The following is a 15662-nucleotide window of genomic DNA, read 5'->3' as shown; positions in this document are numbered from 1 at the left end:
AGTGTTCCAGATGGAGGAAACAGTGTGTGCAAAGACCCGAAACAGGCAGTGTAACTGGCTTATTTGAAGAGCAGCCAGGAGGCTAAAATGATCAGGGTATGATGAGCAAGGGAAGTGGGAAAACCAAGGTCCAGATCACATAAGGCCTTGCAGCCTATTTCGTCTTTTCACCCAGAGTGAAACGAGCTCTTGGAAGGATTTGAGTGGAGATAACTTAGGCTTTCAAAGGGTTTCCCTGGATATATGTTGGGAATTGATTTCAGGGAGAAAGGTTAAAAGCAGGGACACCTATGAAGGCAGCAGTAATCAAGCAAGAAAAATAGTGGTTTGACCAAGGCCATTTGCAGTTGGAGTGGAGACAGGATGAGTTTCTGGATATTCAGCTTTAGAGATGGAGCCAAGAGGATTTCCTGACAGTTTGAATTTAGGGTGAGCATATGGGAGAGGAGTTAATGGGAATTCCATGGTTTGGGCTCTGCTATGGGAAAGCTGCATGAACATGAATTGGAAGAAATGAAGGGAGGGAGGGAAGAGGGAAGGAGGGGAGAGAAAAAAAGGAAAGAGCCAAGAAGGGAACTGTTCTAGGTGCTGAGCATACGTTAGGGATAAAGACACAGTCTTTTTTTAAAAAAAAAGTATTTGTTTTTTATTTGATTTAATTTTTAAATTGAAGTATAGTTGATTCACAAAGAATAAATATATATATATATATATATATATTCTTTTTCAGATTCTTTTCCCTTATAAGTTACTACAGAATATAGTTCTCTGTATTATATGGTAGGACCTTTTTTTAAAAATACGTAGTAGAGCATATATGTTAATCTCAAACTCCTAATTTATCCCTCCCCCTCCTTCCCCCTTTGCTAATCATAAATTTGTCTGTGGGTTTATTTCTGTTTTGTATGTAATTTCATTTGCATCATTTTATTTCACATTATTTATTTTTTAAAATTAGATTCCACATATAATCAATGAATGTTACTCAGCCGTAAGAAAGAATGAAATAATGCTATTTGCAGCAATATGGATGGACCTAGAGATTATCATACTAAGTGAAGTAAGCCAGCCAGAGAGAGACAAATATCATATGATATCATTTATATGATGAAGACAGTCTTAACAAAGTTATTCACTGAAATGGGTACAAGGTTCAGAGGAAGCACAGAACAGGGAGCGATTTGCCATCAGACTTGAGTTAGGGAGGTAACATTTGAGCTGGGTTTTGAAAGATGGATAAGAGACTGCTAGGTGCGTGCACATATGTGGATGTGTGTGCACGTGGGCACGTGCGTTGGGGCTGAGGAATGGTGTGCAGACTCCTAGCAAGAGGAGAGGTGTAAGTGGCATATTCTTAATCCCCAGATTTTAATTATGTAAACTTTAGAAAGTTCTGTAGCCTAGCCAATGCTTTCCATCATCTGTAAAGAAATATCTTTATCTTTCTGAAGGCTGGTGAGTTTCTGTTGCTGCATTTAGTGGGTATTCTTTCAATTTGTCTTTACAAATTTTATTATACACTATTTAACGTATTCAAAAAACATACAAAGAGTAGTTTAATGGCACTTAGTGTTTTTAAGCAGAAGTTTTGGAGACAAAAGGGGAATTTAGCTCAAAGAACATAGTTGGCTAGTTTCAAAGAGCTTATCTCATCTAGATGACCACACTGCCACCACCTTGCTGTCACACCTGGTGCCCCACTCCTTTGATTTAGCTGTAAATAGTCTGTTACAATCCAAAAGCTCACTCTCATCATAGCATAGTTATCAGCCTAATGAAACAAATCTGTAGTCACAGCCCCTTGATTCAAGCAAAGCATTTCTCTTGGAATGTAGAATGCTGAGAGTTGGTTCTATCAGTGAGAATGGATTAAATTTAGGGGACTTTGTTTCATACATTATTGCTCAACAAAAGTGATGGTAACCAATCAAGTTTTATGGCTTTTGACCAAGTTCATCCTCCTCCATTAGCTTATGGTGACCTCACCATAGCCCTGCCAAGTGGTGATGGCAAGTCGCCTCTATTTTATGCTGACAGAACTGAGCCTTAAGAGAGATCAACAGGTTTCCAGGAAACGACATAACAAGAATGTAGTGGGGACTGACACTTGAACCAGAAAATTCAAAGTCAAATTCTGTGCAATTTTTACAGTTCCGTATAATACTTTCTCTATACTTTCTGGAGCTGCCTTCTTCTTAAAGGGCATAAATAAAGAAGCTTGTATATGATGCCGGTCTAGACAATGGCAGAAGGCCATTGTATCTGGCCTGCTCTTTCTGTGTTTCCTGGTGTCAGGTGGTACAGAGTATCAGAGTGCCCTGACCCACCCAGGTCTTTGGAGAGGCCTGACCTGCCTCATGGATTGTAAACATCCTTCCTGCATGGAATACCTCAGAAAGACAGGGTAATTATTCCTATTTCTCTGATGAGTCTGTGCTCATGAAATGCAGGGGTGATGGAGTTGAAAGAGTTTGAGTAAATATTCTTTTTTCCTTGAATTGAATTACTCAGCCATTTGTTTAATCTTTTACATAATGATCATGAAAGGGGAAGATTTATTAGTTGGCTTCAATGTATCCAGACCAAGGCTCTGCTCTCTGTGGGTTCACAGTCCTGTCAGGGGATAAACAATTAAGCAGTTAATGACCAAAAATATGACAAATGTCATAATTTAGGTATGAAGCAGGCATTCTTGGGAACTGGATGAATCAGGATATCAGAGGGCCCGGGATAGTTTAAAACTGATCAACAGCTAAGATTATTTTTCAGTTGCAAAATTGTAAACATCTCGCAAATTAATCGTAGGCTAATCCTGTAATGAGCACAGCTGATGGGAGTATCATGGCCATCAGCTCCTTTATTCAGTATCAGAGTTCAGCACTCCACTGAACTCTGGTTTGAAACCCTCAGCCCTCTCTGGAGGAACGTGCCATGATTCTGCATCTTATTATTTTTTTCTGAGCCTAATGACACATTAATTGTCATTGAGATGTTTGACATAGCTCCCTCAAATATTTTACAACAAAATTGTATACATATCCAAACCATCATGAGGTTTCTGAATGGGCACAAGGGAAAATGTTAATGTTTGTGCTCTAGGTTAAAGGGTAACCTTTAGTTTTTTTTCGCTGTCAAACATGCTCTGTGGATTCTAATGTGATGTGTACAGAAGAATCTCTTCATGTCCCCCAGTTGTTTGTCTTCTGGAGCTTCCTGTTGCCCAGATGTGGTACTTTGCAAGACCATCTTGTGAGAAATTCAAGACTGCAGTGCTTAAGTTATTTTAAGTGACCTGCTTAAGTGACTGGAGAAAAATAAAAATAAGAAGAGAAATACCTCTTTATTTCAGAGAATAAATTATAATTAGAAAGCAAATTGAAAAAAAAGTTAATTTTGCACATTTGCCTTGGGTCTTTCATTGGAATATTTTGAAGCTTCTGCTTACCTTGCAATCATATGTATACAAAGAAAACATTCTTTAATTGGTCTCTTCCCTTTCCCCATGTACTTGATTAGAGACGCTTGATCTTCCCCATGTGGAGCTAGAGATGCTGTTGAAGGCAATCGCAGCAGACATCTGCTTGAGTGAGAACTACTGCGTGCTAAATGCATAGAAGAGTGGTTTTCAAAGTGTAGTTCATGGACCATCAAACCAGAAGCTTGTTAAAATCGGAGAACCTCAGGTCCTAACCCAAATCCAGTGAAACTCCGGAGGTGGGGTCCAGATAGCTGGATTTTGACAGATTTTCTGGGTCATTCTTTTTTTTTTTTTTTTTTTTTTTTCACCCTGGACGAGGTTTATTAGCGATTACAGTAATGAAGATTTTTCACACTTAACATATTTGCTAGCGTCTGAGCCCAGTCTTCTACTTGGCCTCACAAAACTCACAACCGGGGTGGGGAGGGGTTGAAGATGATCTGCACATCCTCATTTTGCGGAGGGGAAATTGAAGCGAGTAGAGATTCAGGCAGTCCGACCCCTGAGCCAGCATCCAAGGAGCCCCTCGGAGGGACCATCCTCGCTTCTTCCACCATCAGCCACCATAGACCCCTCCAAATTGGGCATGTCTACTCTTTCTCCAGGGTGGGATTTAGTGGCCCCCGCGCTGGAAGACAAAAAAATACTTGTACGCGGTCAAATTTGATGGATGCCAGCCAGCCCGCCCGCGGCTCCGGGGCCGCGGTCCCCACAGACTCGCGCACACCATGCGCTCGGAGCCCCCTTGAGCGCTGCGGGAGACGCACGCGTGGCCTCGGGCGCTCAGGAAGGCCCCACCCGCCGAGTGACCTTGGATCCTCCGCCCTTCTTGGGGCCTCAGTTTACCGCCCTGGTCTCCAGCCGAGGGCCTCCCCGGAGCTCGCTGCCTGTGGAGCCTCAGGCCCCTCGCACACCCAACTCAGCCCCCGACTCCCCGCCCCGCCTATGCTGGAAGGCTGCCGCTCCGGGACCGCCACCATGGCTGAGCGCCAAGGGTGGAGCGCGCCTCCGCCTCCACCCGGGCGGAGGAGTAGCAGCTGCAGGACCGAAACCGCCAAGGTCGCCAACCCCAGCGCCCGCTTTCTGGGTGATTACGATGTGATGCTCAGGTTTGAGAGCCCCTGATAGAGAACGTTAGAGGCGGCATCTTTTTATTGTTGAGAGGTCCACAGAGGAGGAACAGAAACCTTGAAAGAGATCAATCTGTAAATCACTGTTGGTCTAATTAAATGAAGTCAAGGTGGCTTATGGTTGAATACTGAGATACTCTGCCCAGGGCGCCCCCCTACAGTCCCCCCTTTAAATCCTACCCTTTCTTTCTTTCTTTCTTTCTTTCTTTCTTTCTTTCTTTCTTTCTTTCTTTCTTTCTTTCTTTCTTTCTTTCTTTTCTTTCTTTTTCTTTCTTTCTTTTTCCTTTTCTTTTCTTTTCTTTCTTTATTGTATTTTGGCTGCACACGCAGCATTTGCAAGTTCCTGGGCCAGGGAATGAACCTGCGCTACAGCAGAGACAAAGCTAGATTGTTAACCTGCTGAGCCAACAGGGAACTGCTATCCCACCTTAGTTTTTTTTGTTTGTTTGTTTTTTGTTTTTATGTTTTTTTAGGTCCACTCCAGTGGCATATGGAAGTACCCAGGCTAGGGGTTTTAATTGGAGCTACAGCTGCCTGCCTAGTCTCAGCCACAGCAGTGCCAGATCCGAGCTGCACCTGCAATCCGCACCACATCTTAAGGCAATGCTGGATCTCCGACCCACTGAACAATGGCAGGGATCAAACCCACACCCTCATGGATATTAGTAGGATTCGTTTCAGCTGCCCCACAGCAGGAACTCATCACCTAGTTAGTTAGGTTCGGGCATTTCAGAAGATCATTAGGTTCACCACAGTTGTGATACAGCTTGCCTTGTGGGCACCAAGGAGGACTTGAACAAGTCCTTCACAGGCCAGATGCCATCTCCCGGGGCCTTGGGTGAGCTCTATTTGAGGTGTCTCCTTCATTCTTGCACAGTCTGTCTGCCTGCCTGAACTCCCTTTTTCCTCTTGCTCACTTGCAAATTTCTCCTTGTCTTTCAAGTCTCAGCTCCAGCATCATCTGTGAAGCCTTCAACCAAACGCAGAGAGGTGTTCCCCACTGTGTTCTTTACCTTGGGTAAAGTTAAGCAATATATTGCTCTGCCCCATGATACTGCAACTTATCCAGGAAAGAAAGATCTCTGCCAGAGCTCCAAGTCCTCGGAGGAAAAGAATTATTTCCTTTTTTCCAAATTTTTTCTTTTTCCTTTTTATTTATTTTTAATTGAAGTATAATTTATTTTACAATGTTGTGTTAGTTTCTGGTGTACAGAAAGTGATTCAATACACCAGAGATGAATCTATATTTTCTTTCTTTTTTTGTCTTTTTGCCATTTCTTTGGGCTGCTCCCGTGGCATATGGAGGTTCCCAGGCTAGGGGTCCAATCGGAGCTGTAGCCACCAGCCTGTGCCAGAGCCACAGCAACACGGGATCCGAGCCTTGTCTAGGGGTCCAATCAGAGCTGTAGCCACCAGCCTATGCCACAGCTCGCGGCAACGCCGGATCCTTAACCCACTGAGCAAGGCCAGGGATCAAACCCACAACCTCATGGTTCCTAGTCGGATTCGTTAACCACTGAGCCACGACAGGAACTCCTATATTTTCTTTTTCATATTCTTTTCCATTATGATTATCACAAAGTATTGAATACAGTTCCCTATGCTATTTGGCAGGCCCTTGTTGCTTATCCATCCTATGTATAATAGTTTGCCTCTGCTAATTACAAACTTCCATCCATCCCTCCCTTGCTGCTCTTGGTAACCACAAGTCTGTTCTCTATGTCTGTGAGTCTGTTTCTATTTCATAGATAAAATAACTATGTCTTTATCCTGTTATTTCTAGTGCCTGACATATTGTCTGCAAAGCAGTAGACACTTAAAAAGTTGCCAGAGTATTGCAGTGTTTATTCCTCTCTCTTCTCTCTCTGAGTTATTCTATTTCTACTGAACACTTGAGAGTTAATTTCTGACCTTAAGACCCTCTGCCTCATAGTATAGCACATGTATTTCTTAATAAGGACGTTATTTTATGTGACTACAATACAATGATTGAAATTTGGAAATTTAACATTGATATAGAATAATATATAATATACAGTCCATATTAAAATTTTACCTGTTGCTAACTTAATGTTCTTTATAGCATTTTTTCCCAATCCAAGATCATGTATTGCCTTTAGTTTTCATATCTCTTTAGAGTGTTTTAGTCTCAGTCATTTTCTCAGTTTTTCATATTTTTGAGGAGCACAGGCCCATTGCTTTTTAGACTGTCTGCAAGTTTTAATTTACATGATTGTTTGCCCAGTATTAGATTTAGGTTATGGATTTTGAGGAGAACTTCCAAAAAATGATGTTGAGTTTTCTCACACATAATATCAGGACTATGGTGTTGGTTTATCCTATTGTTGCTGTTGTTGTTGTTTTTGGGGGGCAGGTTGGCTGTGCTTGTGGCATGTGGAAGTTGCTGGGCCAGGGACTGAACCCTCACCACAGTGGCAACCAAAGCCACCTTAACACACTGCACCCCAAGGGAACTCCTATCCTACTGTTGTTGATATTAATTTCGAGCATTGGTTAAGGTCTGTCCATCATATTTCTCCATTGTACTTTTTTGCCCCTTATAATTTGTAGGTAATTTGTCAGGAGATACTTTGAAACTGTGTCAAAATCCTATTTCCCAACACAATTTTACCCAATGGTGTTAAAATCTCTTGATGATTCACCCTTGAATTGATTATTACTATGGTTTTTGCAAAGTAATTTTTTTTTTGGCTTTATCGGTGGCATGCAGAAGCTCCCAGGCCAGGAATCAAACCCGTGCCATTGCAGTGACCCCTACCACAGCAGTGACAACACCAGATCCTTAACCCACTGAGCCACTAGAGAACTCCAGTTGCAAAGTAATTTTTTAATGGAATGAATTAATCTGAAGAAACAGATTTTTCAGTTAACTGTTTGAGCAACATAGTTTGAGAGAAGTATCTTTCTACCCCATAGCCAGTAGAATTATTTCCAGAAAGAATTGGTATCCTATATTATCTCTACTTAAATTACAATTCATGTAATGGCTTCATTTTTTGTCTCTATGACGAGCCCTACATGTTTAAATATGACCCCTTTCAGCAGCTTGAATTAGATATAAACACCCTCATGAAATAATGTACATAATGTAGATATTTAAGTCAATCTACAGGCATTTTTCTCTTCATTGATATAACACATGCACAGCTGTAAAATGTTTATAAGCTTTTAACTTTCCGACTAGATTTTCATAAACTATTCTTTAGGTTATTGCTTTATTTACAACTAAGTAAAAATACTTCTTGTTTCTTATGACTAATTGCATTAATACTAATAATTAGGACATAATGGAATATGAAAATGTAAACACCCTACTTAAAGATTTTATGTTTCATCTAACTTTATTACCTAAGAGTAAAAAAAATGGAAATTTTGTATCTTATTATAATAACATTCATAATAATGCGTGAATTTATTTTGAATCATTGTTCCTAGTTCAAACTCTCAGTCTCTTTACCCTCACACTATCCTCAATCCATCAGAATGGTCCATCCTTTAAGACTCATGCTTTCATTTATTTGCCTTTAGATGAAAGTTTGTTGGGGAATAGAAAATTTATTCTTTTTTTTTTTTTGTCTTTTTTAGGACCGAACCCGTAGCATATGGAAGTTTCCAGGCTAGGGGTCGAAATGGAGCTGTAGCTGCTGGCCTGTGCCACAGCCACAGCCACTCCAGATCCGATCCACATCTGCAACCTATACCACAGCTCATGGCAATGCTGAATACTTAACCCACTGAGCAAGGCCAGGGATTGAAACTGCATCCTCACGGATACTGGTCAGATTCATTACTACTGAGCCATGATGGGAACTCCAAAAATTTCTTCTTCTTCTTCTTTTTTTTTTTAACGATTTTTATTTTTTCCATTATAGTTGGTTTACAGTTTTCTGTCAATTCAAAAATTTACTCTTAAAGTATCTTCTTTCAAATTACTCATAAGCCTCCTTAAGGAGGTGTTAATGGGAGGTTGATGTAGAAACTGAGGAACAGAGAAATATCACTTCTTTTTATTGGAAAATCACTGGATCAATACCCTGGGGAACGTTTGTAATACAGTGAGCAGTACAATAGCTGTCCCAAATCACTGCCAACCCCCTCAGAATCATCACATCAACTTTGAGAGGTGAACTGGCATGCTCAAGTCCACAGAACCCATGATCAAGCTGGAACCAGAATCAAGGGCTATGGGCTTCCTTTGAAGACTTCCAGTATTTCCGTTGGCTTAAAATAATAAAAGCAGATGTGGTTATCTCACAGCCTTGGATCACTCTCAAGGCACAAATTAAGCATGCACGGTAGAAGTGTGTCTTAGAGAAGCAGGGTGGCTACACTTAACACCTTCTGCAGAGAGGAAGGACTCAGCTGCTGTGTGGCTGCTATTTCTGGGCATTGTGGTATCATTTCCACACAACATTCCGCTTAAAGGGCCTGAGACTGCAAAGTGATTTAGGCATTGCGAGATTCCTGCTTAAGATCTTTGTTGAGTTTAACTATGCGCTTTAAAGTTTACTGAACATTTCTTATTGTTTCCCATATGTAAAAATGTATCTCCTCCCAAAGATTGTTTACTACTTTCAACATGAAAGTAAGGTTTGTGATTCTGGTCTCTAGAACACCTAATATGGTGTTTTGGACATAAAATCATGCTCTTTGAAGACCTACTTGGTGGATAAAGGAACTTGGGCCTTGAGCTCTCATTTTCACCCCCTGGGAGATTGCTCACAGGTCTTCACTTCACCAGAGGAAAATGCTGAGGAGCTGAGTGACTGTCTGGACTTGGGAGATTTTCATTGAAGGGTTTGAAGCAGATGTTTGAGGTACAGCCATGCACTAGACCTGGGGTCAGGTTACCTGGGACACAACCTGACAGTGCGTGGCTGAGTAGCCCTGGGACTGTTAAGTAAACTTTTCTAGGAGTTCCCGTTGTGGTTCAGTAGTTAATGAGTCTGACTTGTATCCATGAGAATGCAGATTCGATCCTTGGCCTTGCTCAGTGGGTTAAGGATCTGGTGTTGCCATGAGCTGTGGTGTAGGTCACAGATGCAGCTCAGACCCCAAGTTGCTGTGGCTGTGGTGTAGGCTGGCAGCTGTAGCTCCAATTCAACCTCTGGCCTGGGAACCTCCATATGCAGTGGGTGCGGCCCTAAAAAGACAAAAGACCAAAAAAAAAAAAAAACAAAAAACAAACAAACAAAAAAAACCCCAAACCAAAACAAAACAAAAAACTTCTGGGACTCAATTTCTTCATTTTCACCAGCAATATGAACAGAGTAAGGCCTTCTTTGCTGGCCTTTCCCAGATTTTAAGGGAGGAAACTTACGGAGCAGCAATCAATTGAACTTAAAAATTAAATCAATCAAATAAAAATATAAAGTAAAATATAAACAACTGTTGACTTAAAAATATGCATAACTTAAAAGCAGAGAGTTAAGTTTTATTTGGGGCAGCATTTCAGATGGCTCTGAAACACTACTCCAGTGTATATGTGATTTTGGTGAAGGGAGCAGGTACATGCAGGCATGCACACATTTTACAGAAGTTTGCTGCTGGTCTTGTGGGGTTACTGCTAGTTATCAGGAGCAGATGTCACCATGAAAGATTTTAGTGCTTTTCTAAATACAGGGAGATGCAAGAGTTGGGCTTATGAAATCTTCTCTTGAAAATGTGTAACTATCTGAAGCACAGTTTTCCCAGAGCACAGAGAGCCTCGCTCCTCATCTCCACCCTGAGATCCTCTCAGGGGGTGTTGAAGGTCAGCAGCTGCAGTGGCTCGTGATTCAGTCCATGTAGAAGCAGACAGCAAGTGCCAGACTCCAGTTCACGCAATAAAATAACGGCTTTATTACGACACAATGTAAAATATTGGGCTTCTATATCTCCACAGATCCTGAGTTTCAAATTAGGAGGAACATGTTTTCACTTTTACATAGTGGGTTTCCAAGAAGATTTATTTTGTTTAATAAGCACTTAAAGAGTGCTTTTGCTGTGCCAGGCATGTATAAAGTGTTTTGTAATAATGAACTTATTTGATCCTGATTGCAAGACTATGAGGTAGATGCTATTATTGCCCACATTTTACCAATGGGGAAACTGAGAAGTGAAGCAACTTGCCCAAGATGAACAACTAAGTAGTGGATCTGATATTCAAACCTAGGTAGTCTGACTCTAAGAATCCATACTTATAATCTTGGACTGCATTCTGCTGAGAATAGTTGCGAGACTGGCTGACTAGGATAAATTTGAGGTATGGAATTCCTGTGTGGCTCAGTGGCTTGGGGATCCAGTATCGTCATTTCTGTGGCTTGGGTCTCTGCTGTGGCGCAGGTTTGATCCCTGGCCCAGGAACTTCCACATGCTATGGACAAGGCCAAGAAAAAAAATAGGAGGTGTTTCCTGTTCCAGTTGGAATATCTCATTCAATGTTATTGCTATGTTGTTCTCATTTTTAACCATATGGACTTTCTTAGGGTCAAAAACTAGAAATGGAATTGGGAGTAGATAATTCTTGTGGAGGCCTTTGGAACTAGATCCAAGTTTAGGGGATGAAAGTTCAGCATCCTCCTTCTTCTGGGAACTTATAAAATATTTTCAGTCTAGCTTGATTTCATCAGGCAGATGTGCTTTTGAGGTACTCGAATACTTCGACATGCCACAGTGTTTATCAGGTCATCCAGTGCTTGTATAAAAATACAAGCAAAATCATCCAGAAATGTTTATGTTCCATCAAATGAATTCAGAGTGTGAAACGGTAGTTCTCTCTCTTGCTCTATATGCTTTCTCCTTTTATGGCCATATCTGGGCCACTTTAAACAGTTGAAGTCTGAGGTATATTTGGGTGTTTACAAAATTCTTCCTGAGTTGGGTCAGCAAGACTGTTTTCCTTGCACAACTGAAAAAATGTGGCAACATGTCCTTCTTTATTTTTATAAAGCTTCCGTTGGTCTGGGGAAAGACATAGTTGTGTGTGCGTGTGTGTGTTTAAATCAACTGTATTGAGGTATAATGAATATGCAATATAATGCACTCATTTAATTCTGAAGCTTCTCTTTCTCTCTAGGTACATATCTAGAATGGAGACTGGGACGACGTTTTGGGGATCATCTTCCTTGCGACTAGTTTTGGTTTCATCAAATCACAGAGAACTGGTAATACATCAGATTCTTTAAGCCAAAAACAATGACCTTGCCAGGAACATAGTGCTCGTGACCACATTAAAAGAAAATACTATAGGAGTTTCAAAATGAACAAAAGGGAAATGATTCTTTTAAGGAGAACTTAGAATCTGGAAGCTTTTAGTAAATGGTGGGCACACGATTATTTTTTTTTTTCAAAGCTAAACCTCAAATGACAAAAAAATAGATATTAAAAAAGATACTGGAGTTCCCGTCGTGGCGCAGTGGTTAATGAATCCGACTAGGAACCATGAGGTTGCGGGTTCGGTCCCTGCCCTTGCTCAGTGGGTTAAGGATCCGGCGTTGCCGTGAGCTGTGGTGTAGGTTGCAGACGCGGCTCGGATCCCTCGTTGCTGTGGCTCTGGCGTAGGCCGGTGGCTACAGCTCCGATTGGACCCCTAGCTGGGGAACCTCCATATGCTGCGGGAGCGGCCCAAGAAATAGCAACAACAACAACAACAAAAAGACAAAAAGACAAAAAAAAAAAAAAAAAAAAAAAAAAGATACTGTCTTTCTGAATGTGTTACTGGCCTCTCAAATGCTTTTGTAAACACGGGCGTGCTCTGTCGACTCAGCATTTTGCTTTGTCTCCTTTGGCTGTGCTTGTCCTTGGAATAATTGTCATTGTAAGATGGATAGTTTCCATGAGTGCTAGGGACGTGCTAGGGACACCTCTGCAGTTTTTTTTTTTTTGGGCAGTCATTTTAACTTATGGGGACTTTTCAAGATGAAATTATCAAGAGAAGATTGTATGAGTAGCCTGAAGCTCCCACCGAGACAATATGGAGTCTTAAATATTCAAATATAATTACACAGGCTGTTATTTGTTGGGGGAAAAAAACTAGGAAGCTCTCTAAATTTCCCTTCAGCTGATTCCTCTCACTGTGAACAGAAGCTGACAGTGAATGCTCCCATGCTTCAAATACCTTCCAAAATGACAAAGAACTAGTGGTTCAGAAAGTAAGAATGTATGGAAATGTAAAACATCTCTCAAGTTGCCCATGATGACAGCAACACTTATTTGTCTGGAAGATACTTACAGCTGTGAGAGTTCTCCTGATTGGGAAGATCAGGGAAACACTTCCTGGTCTGAATTTGATCTCTTCTGAGAGATTTTAGGGGGACAAACCAGTCAGTCCTCCCTGGAGCACTCCTGAATCTTCTCCTCCCGAAAGGATTGCATTTTGCAGGCCAAAGGGCCTCATTTACAATCTCCCTGTTCAATAATCCTGACTTCTCTTGGGTTTGTAATCAAGATTAGGCAAACTTCCCAGAGGTGGGGCTCACTATAAGTGGATTTAAAAAAAATTTTTTTTTTTTATTGAAGTGTAGTTGACTTACAATGTTGTATTAGTTTCTGGTGTACAACAAAGTGATTCAGTTATATATATATTTTTTTCTTTTTTCATTTTCTTTTCCATTGTGGCTTATCACAAGATATTGAATAGAGTTCCCTATGCTATACAGTAGCACCTTGTTGTTTATCCATTCTATATACAATAGTTTGCATCTGCTGATCCCAAACTCCCAATCCTTCCCTCTCCCACCCTCTTCCCCTCTCAGCAACCACAAATCTGTTCTCCATATCTGTGAATCTGTTTCTCTTTCGTTCATTCGTGTCATATTTGTGTCATTTTTAGAAGCTACATGTAGGTGATATCACAGGGTGCTTCTCTTTCTGAGTGGCAAATGAATTCACTGTCCTTGAAGTACACCAACTTTCTCCAGCCCTTCTCTGCCGAAACTCTCATGTGGTCTTTGTCTTTCTGTAATGTGGGCTTTACATTTAATCTTCTTTATGTCAGCGGACGTCTGGGAACCTGGTTTCTAATACTGGCTCTTTGAACAGATTTACATGAGTTACTTTGCCATTCTAGATCTTATTTTCCTTATTTGTGAGATGGATGAATTTTTTTTTTTTTTTTTTTAATGGCCGCACCTGTGGCATATGGCGGTTCCCAGGCTAGGGGTTGAATTGGGGCTGTAGTTGCTGGCCTATGCCACAGCCACGGCAATGCCAGATCCAAACTGTGTCTGCGACCTACACCACAGCTCATGGCAACACTGGATCCTTAACCCAGAAATCAAACCTGCGTCCTCATGGATGTTAGATTCGTTTCCACTGAGCTGTGATGGGAACTCCTGAGATGGATGAATTGTAGACGTTATTCTATACTTGCACTGTTCAATGTGACGATTTACGTTAATAAATTAAAGTTCAGAAGTATTAAATTTTTTTCTCTCAGTCGCACTAGTTACATTTCAAATGCTCAACACTCACATGTACCTAATGGCTACATTATTACATTGCGTAGTCTTATAGGGTTATTCTAGCTCTAGGATTTTCTGATTCCGTTATTTGGTTTCATTCATGTTAAATATTTCCATCCATGTAAGTGACGTCTTTTCCCTTCCTCTCTCCCTTTCTCTTTCCCAAACATTTCCTTCCTCAAATATTTTTTTGGGACTAGTCTATGCTAGACACTTGAGTGCTGGACAGACAAACAAAACTTAAGGCATCTGTTTTCGTGGAGTGCACAGTCTGGTTGGGGAGATGTGTATAAGCACAGGAACACAGGAATGAATGTTACATCACAAACCAAGATAAAAGAACATCATTTTATGGGAATTTACCAGAAGAAGGAAAAAAAGAAAGAAAAAAAGGGGAACAAGAAACTTGATGGAGAGAAAAGCAGGTTTTGTTTTTTTTTAATTGCAGTATAGTTGATTTACAATGCTGTGTTTGTTTCTGGTGTACAGCAAAGTAAAAAAAAAATATATATATATGTATAAAACTTTTTCAGATTCTTTTCCATTATAGGTTATTACAAGGTAGGAGTATAGTTCCCTGTTCTATATAGTAGGACATTGTTGTTTATCTATTTTATATATAGTAGTGTATATCTGTTAATATCAAGCTGCTAATTTATCCCTTCCCCCCCTTTCCTTTTTGGTAACTATAAATTTCTTTTCTAGGTCTATGAGTTTTTTTCTGTTTTGTAAATTAGTTCATTTGTATTTTTGGAAGATTCCACATATATGTGATATCCCATGAAATTGTCTTTCTCAGTATGACTTGCTTCACTTAGTATAATCTCTAGGCCCATCCATGTTGCTGCAAATGGCATTATTACATTCTTTTTTTTTATGGCTGAGTAATATTTAATTGTATATATGTACCACAGCTTCTTCATCCATTTATTTTTCCATAGGCACTTGGGTTGCCTCCATGTCTTGGCTGTTGTAAATTGTGCTGCTGTGGACATCGGGATGGGTGTATCTTTTTGAATTAGAGTTTTCATCTTTTCCAGATATTTGCCCAGGATTGGAGTTGCTGGTTCATATGGTAGCTCTATATTTATTTTTTTAAGGAACTTCCATCCTGTTCTCCACAGTGGCTGCATCAACTAACAGTCTCACCAACAGTGTGGCGGGGGCGGGGAGGAACAGCATGTTATAGGCCAGCAGCATGGAGAGTTTGAGAAGCTGGACGAAGAAGCCTGGAACACAAGGAGTGAAGTATAGAGGACAGTGAGACAAAACTAAAGAGATAGCACAGGGCCAGCCCAAGCCAGTATTTTAAGCTTCCTGGCACAAAACCAAAGGCAAGATGTGTTTAACCAGTGTGGGATAATTATGCACTGGGTCACAGAAAAGCAAAGTGGGAGTTGGATGAGATCAGATCATGTGGTCAGCCTCTTATTCTAGAGAAAACAATCCAAGAACCAGAAAGATGAGCTGTTTGCTTAGGACCCGCAGCCACCTGGTGTCTGATTTCCTCTGTGCTGGAGACCAGGGTGGGCCCAGCTGGAGTACCACTTGGCTTGGCCACTGTTGGGATTGTGGTTCTGGTTTTGGGAG

General features: G+C 40.9%; 1 protein-coding gene across 1 annotated transcript in view; it reads left to right on the top strand.

Annotated features, from left to right (window-relative positions):
* The window catches only part of LOC100517188 (collagen alpha-4(VI) chain-like), a 134047-nt gene continuing 122533 nt past the window's right edge, over nt 4149-15662 (top strand). The window contains 2 exon segments of the mRNA XM_021071496.1: nt 4149-4565; nt 11699-11774. Coding sequence (XP_020927155.1) covers nt 4149-4565; nt 11699-11774 — 493 coding nt within the window.

This window comes from Sus scrofa, chromosome 13 (genome assembly GCF_000003025.6).
Source record: "Sus scrofa isolate TJ Tabasco breed Duroc chromosome 13, Sscrofa11.1, whole genome shotgun sequence".
In the NCBI taxonomy this organism is placed as follows: Eukaryota; Metazoa; Chordata; class Mammalia; order Artiodactyla; family Suidae; genus Sus; species Sus scrofa.
The sequence above is the reverse complement of the archived record's forward strand: the minus strand, read 5'-3'. Positions and strand labels throughout refer to the sequence as shown.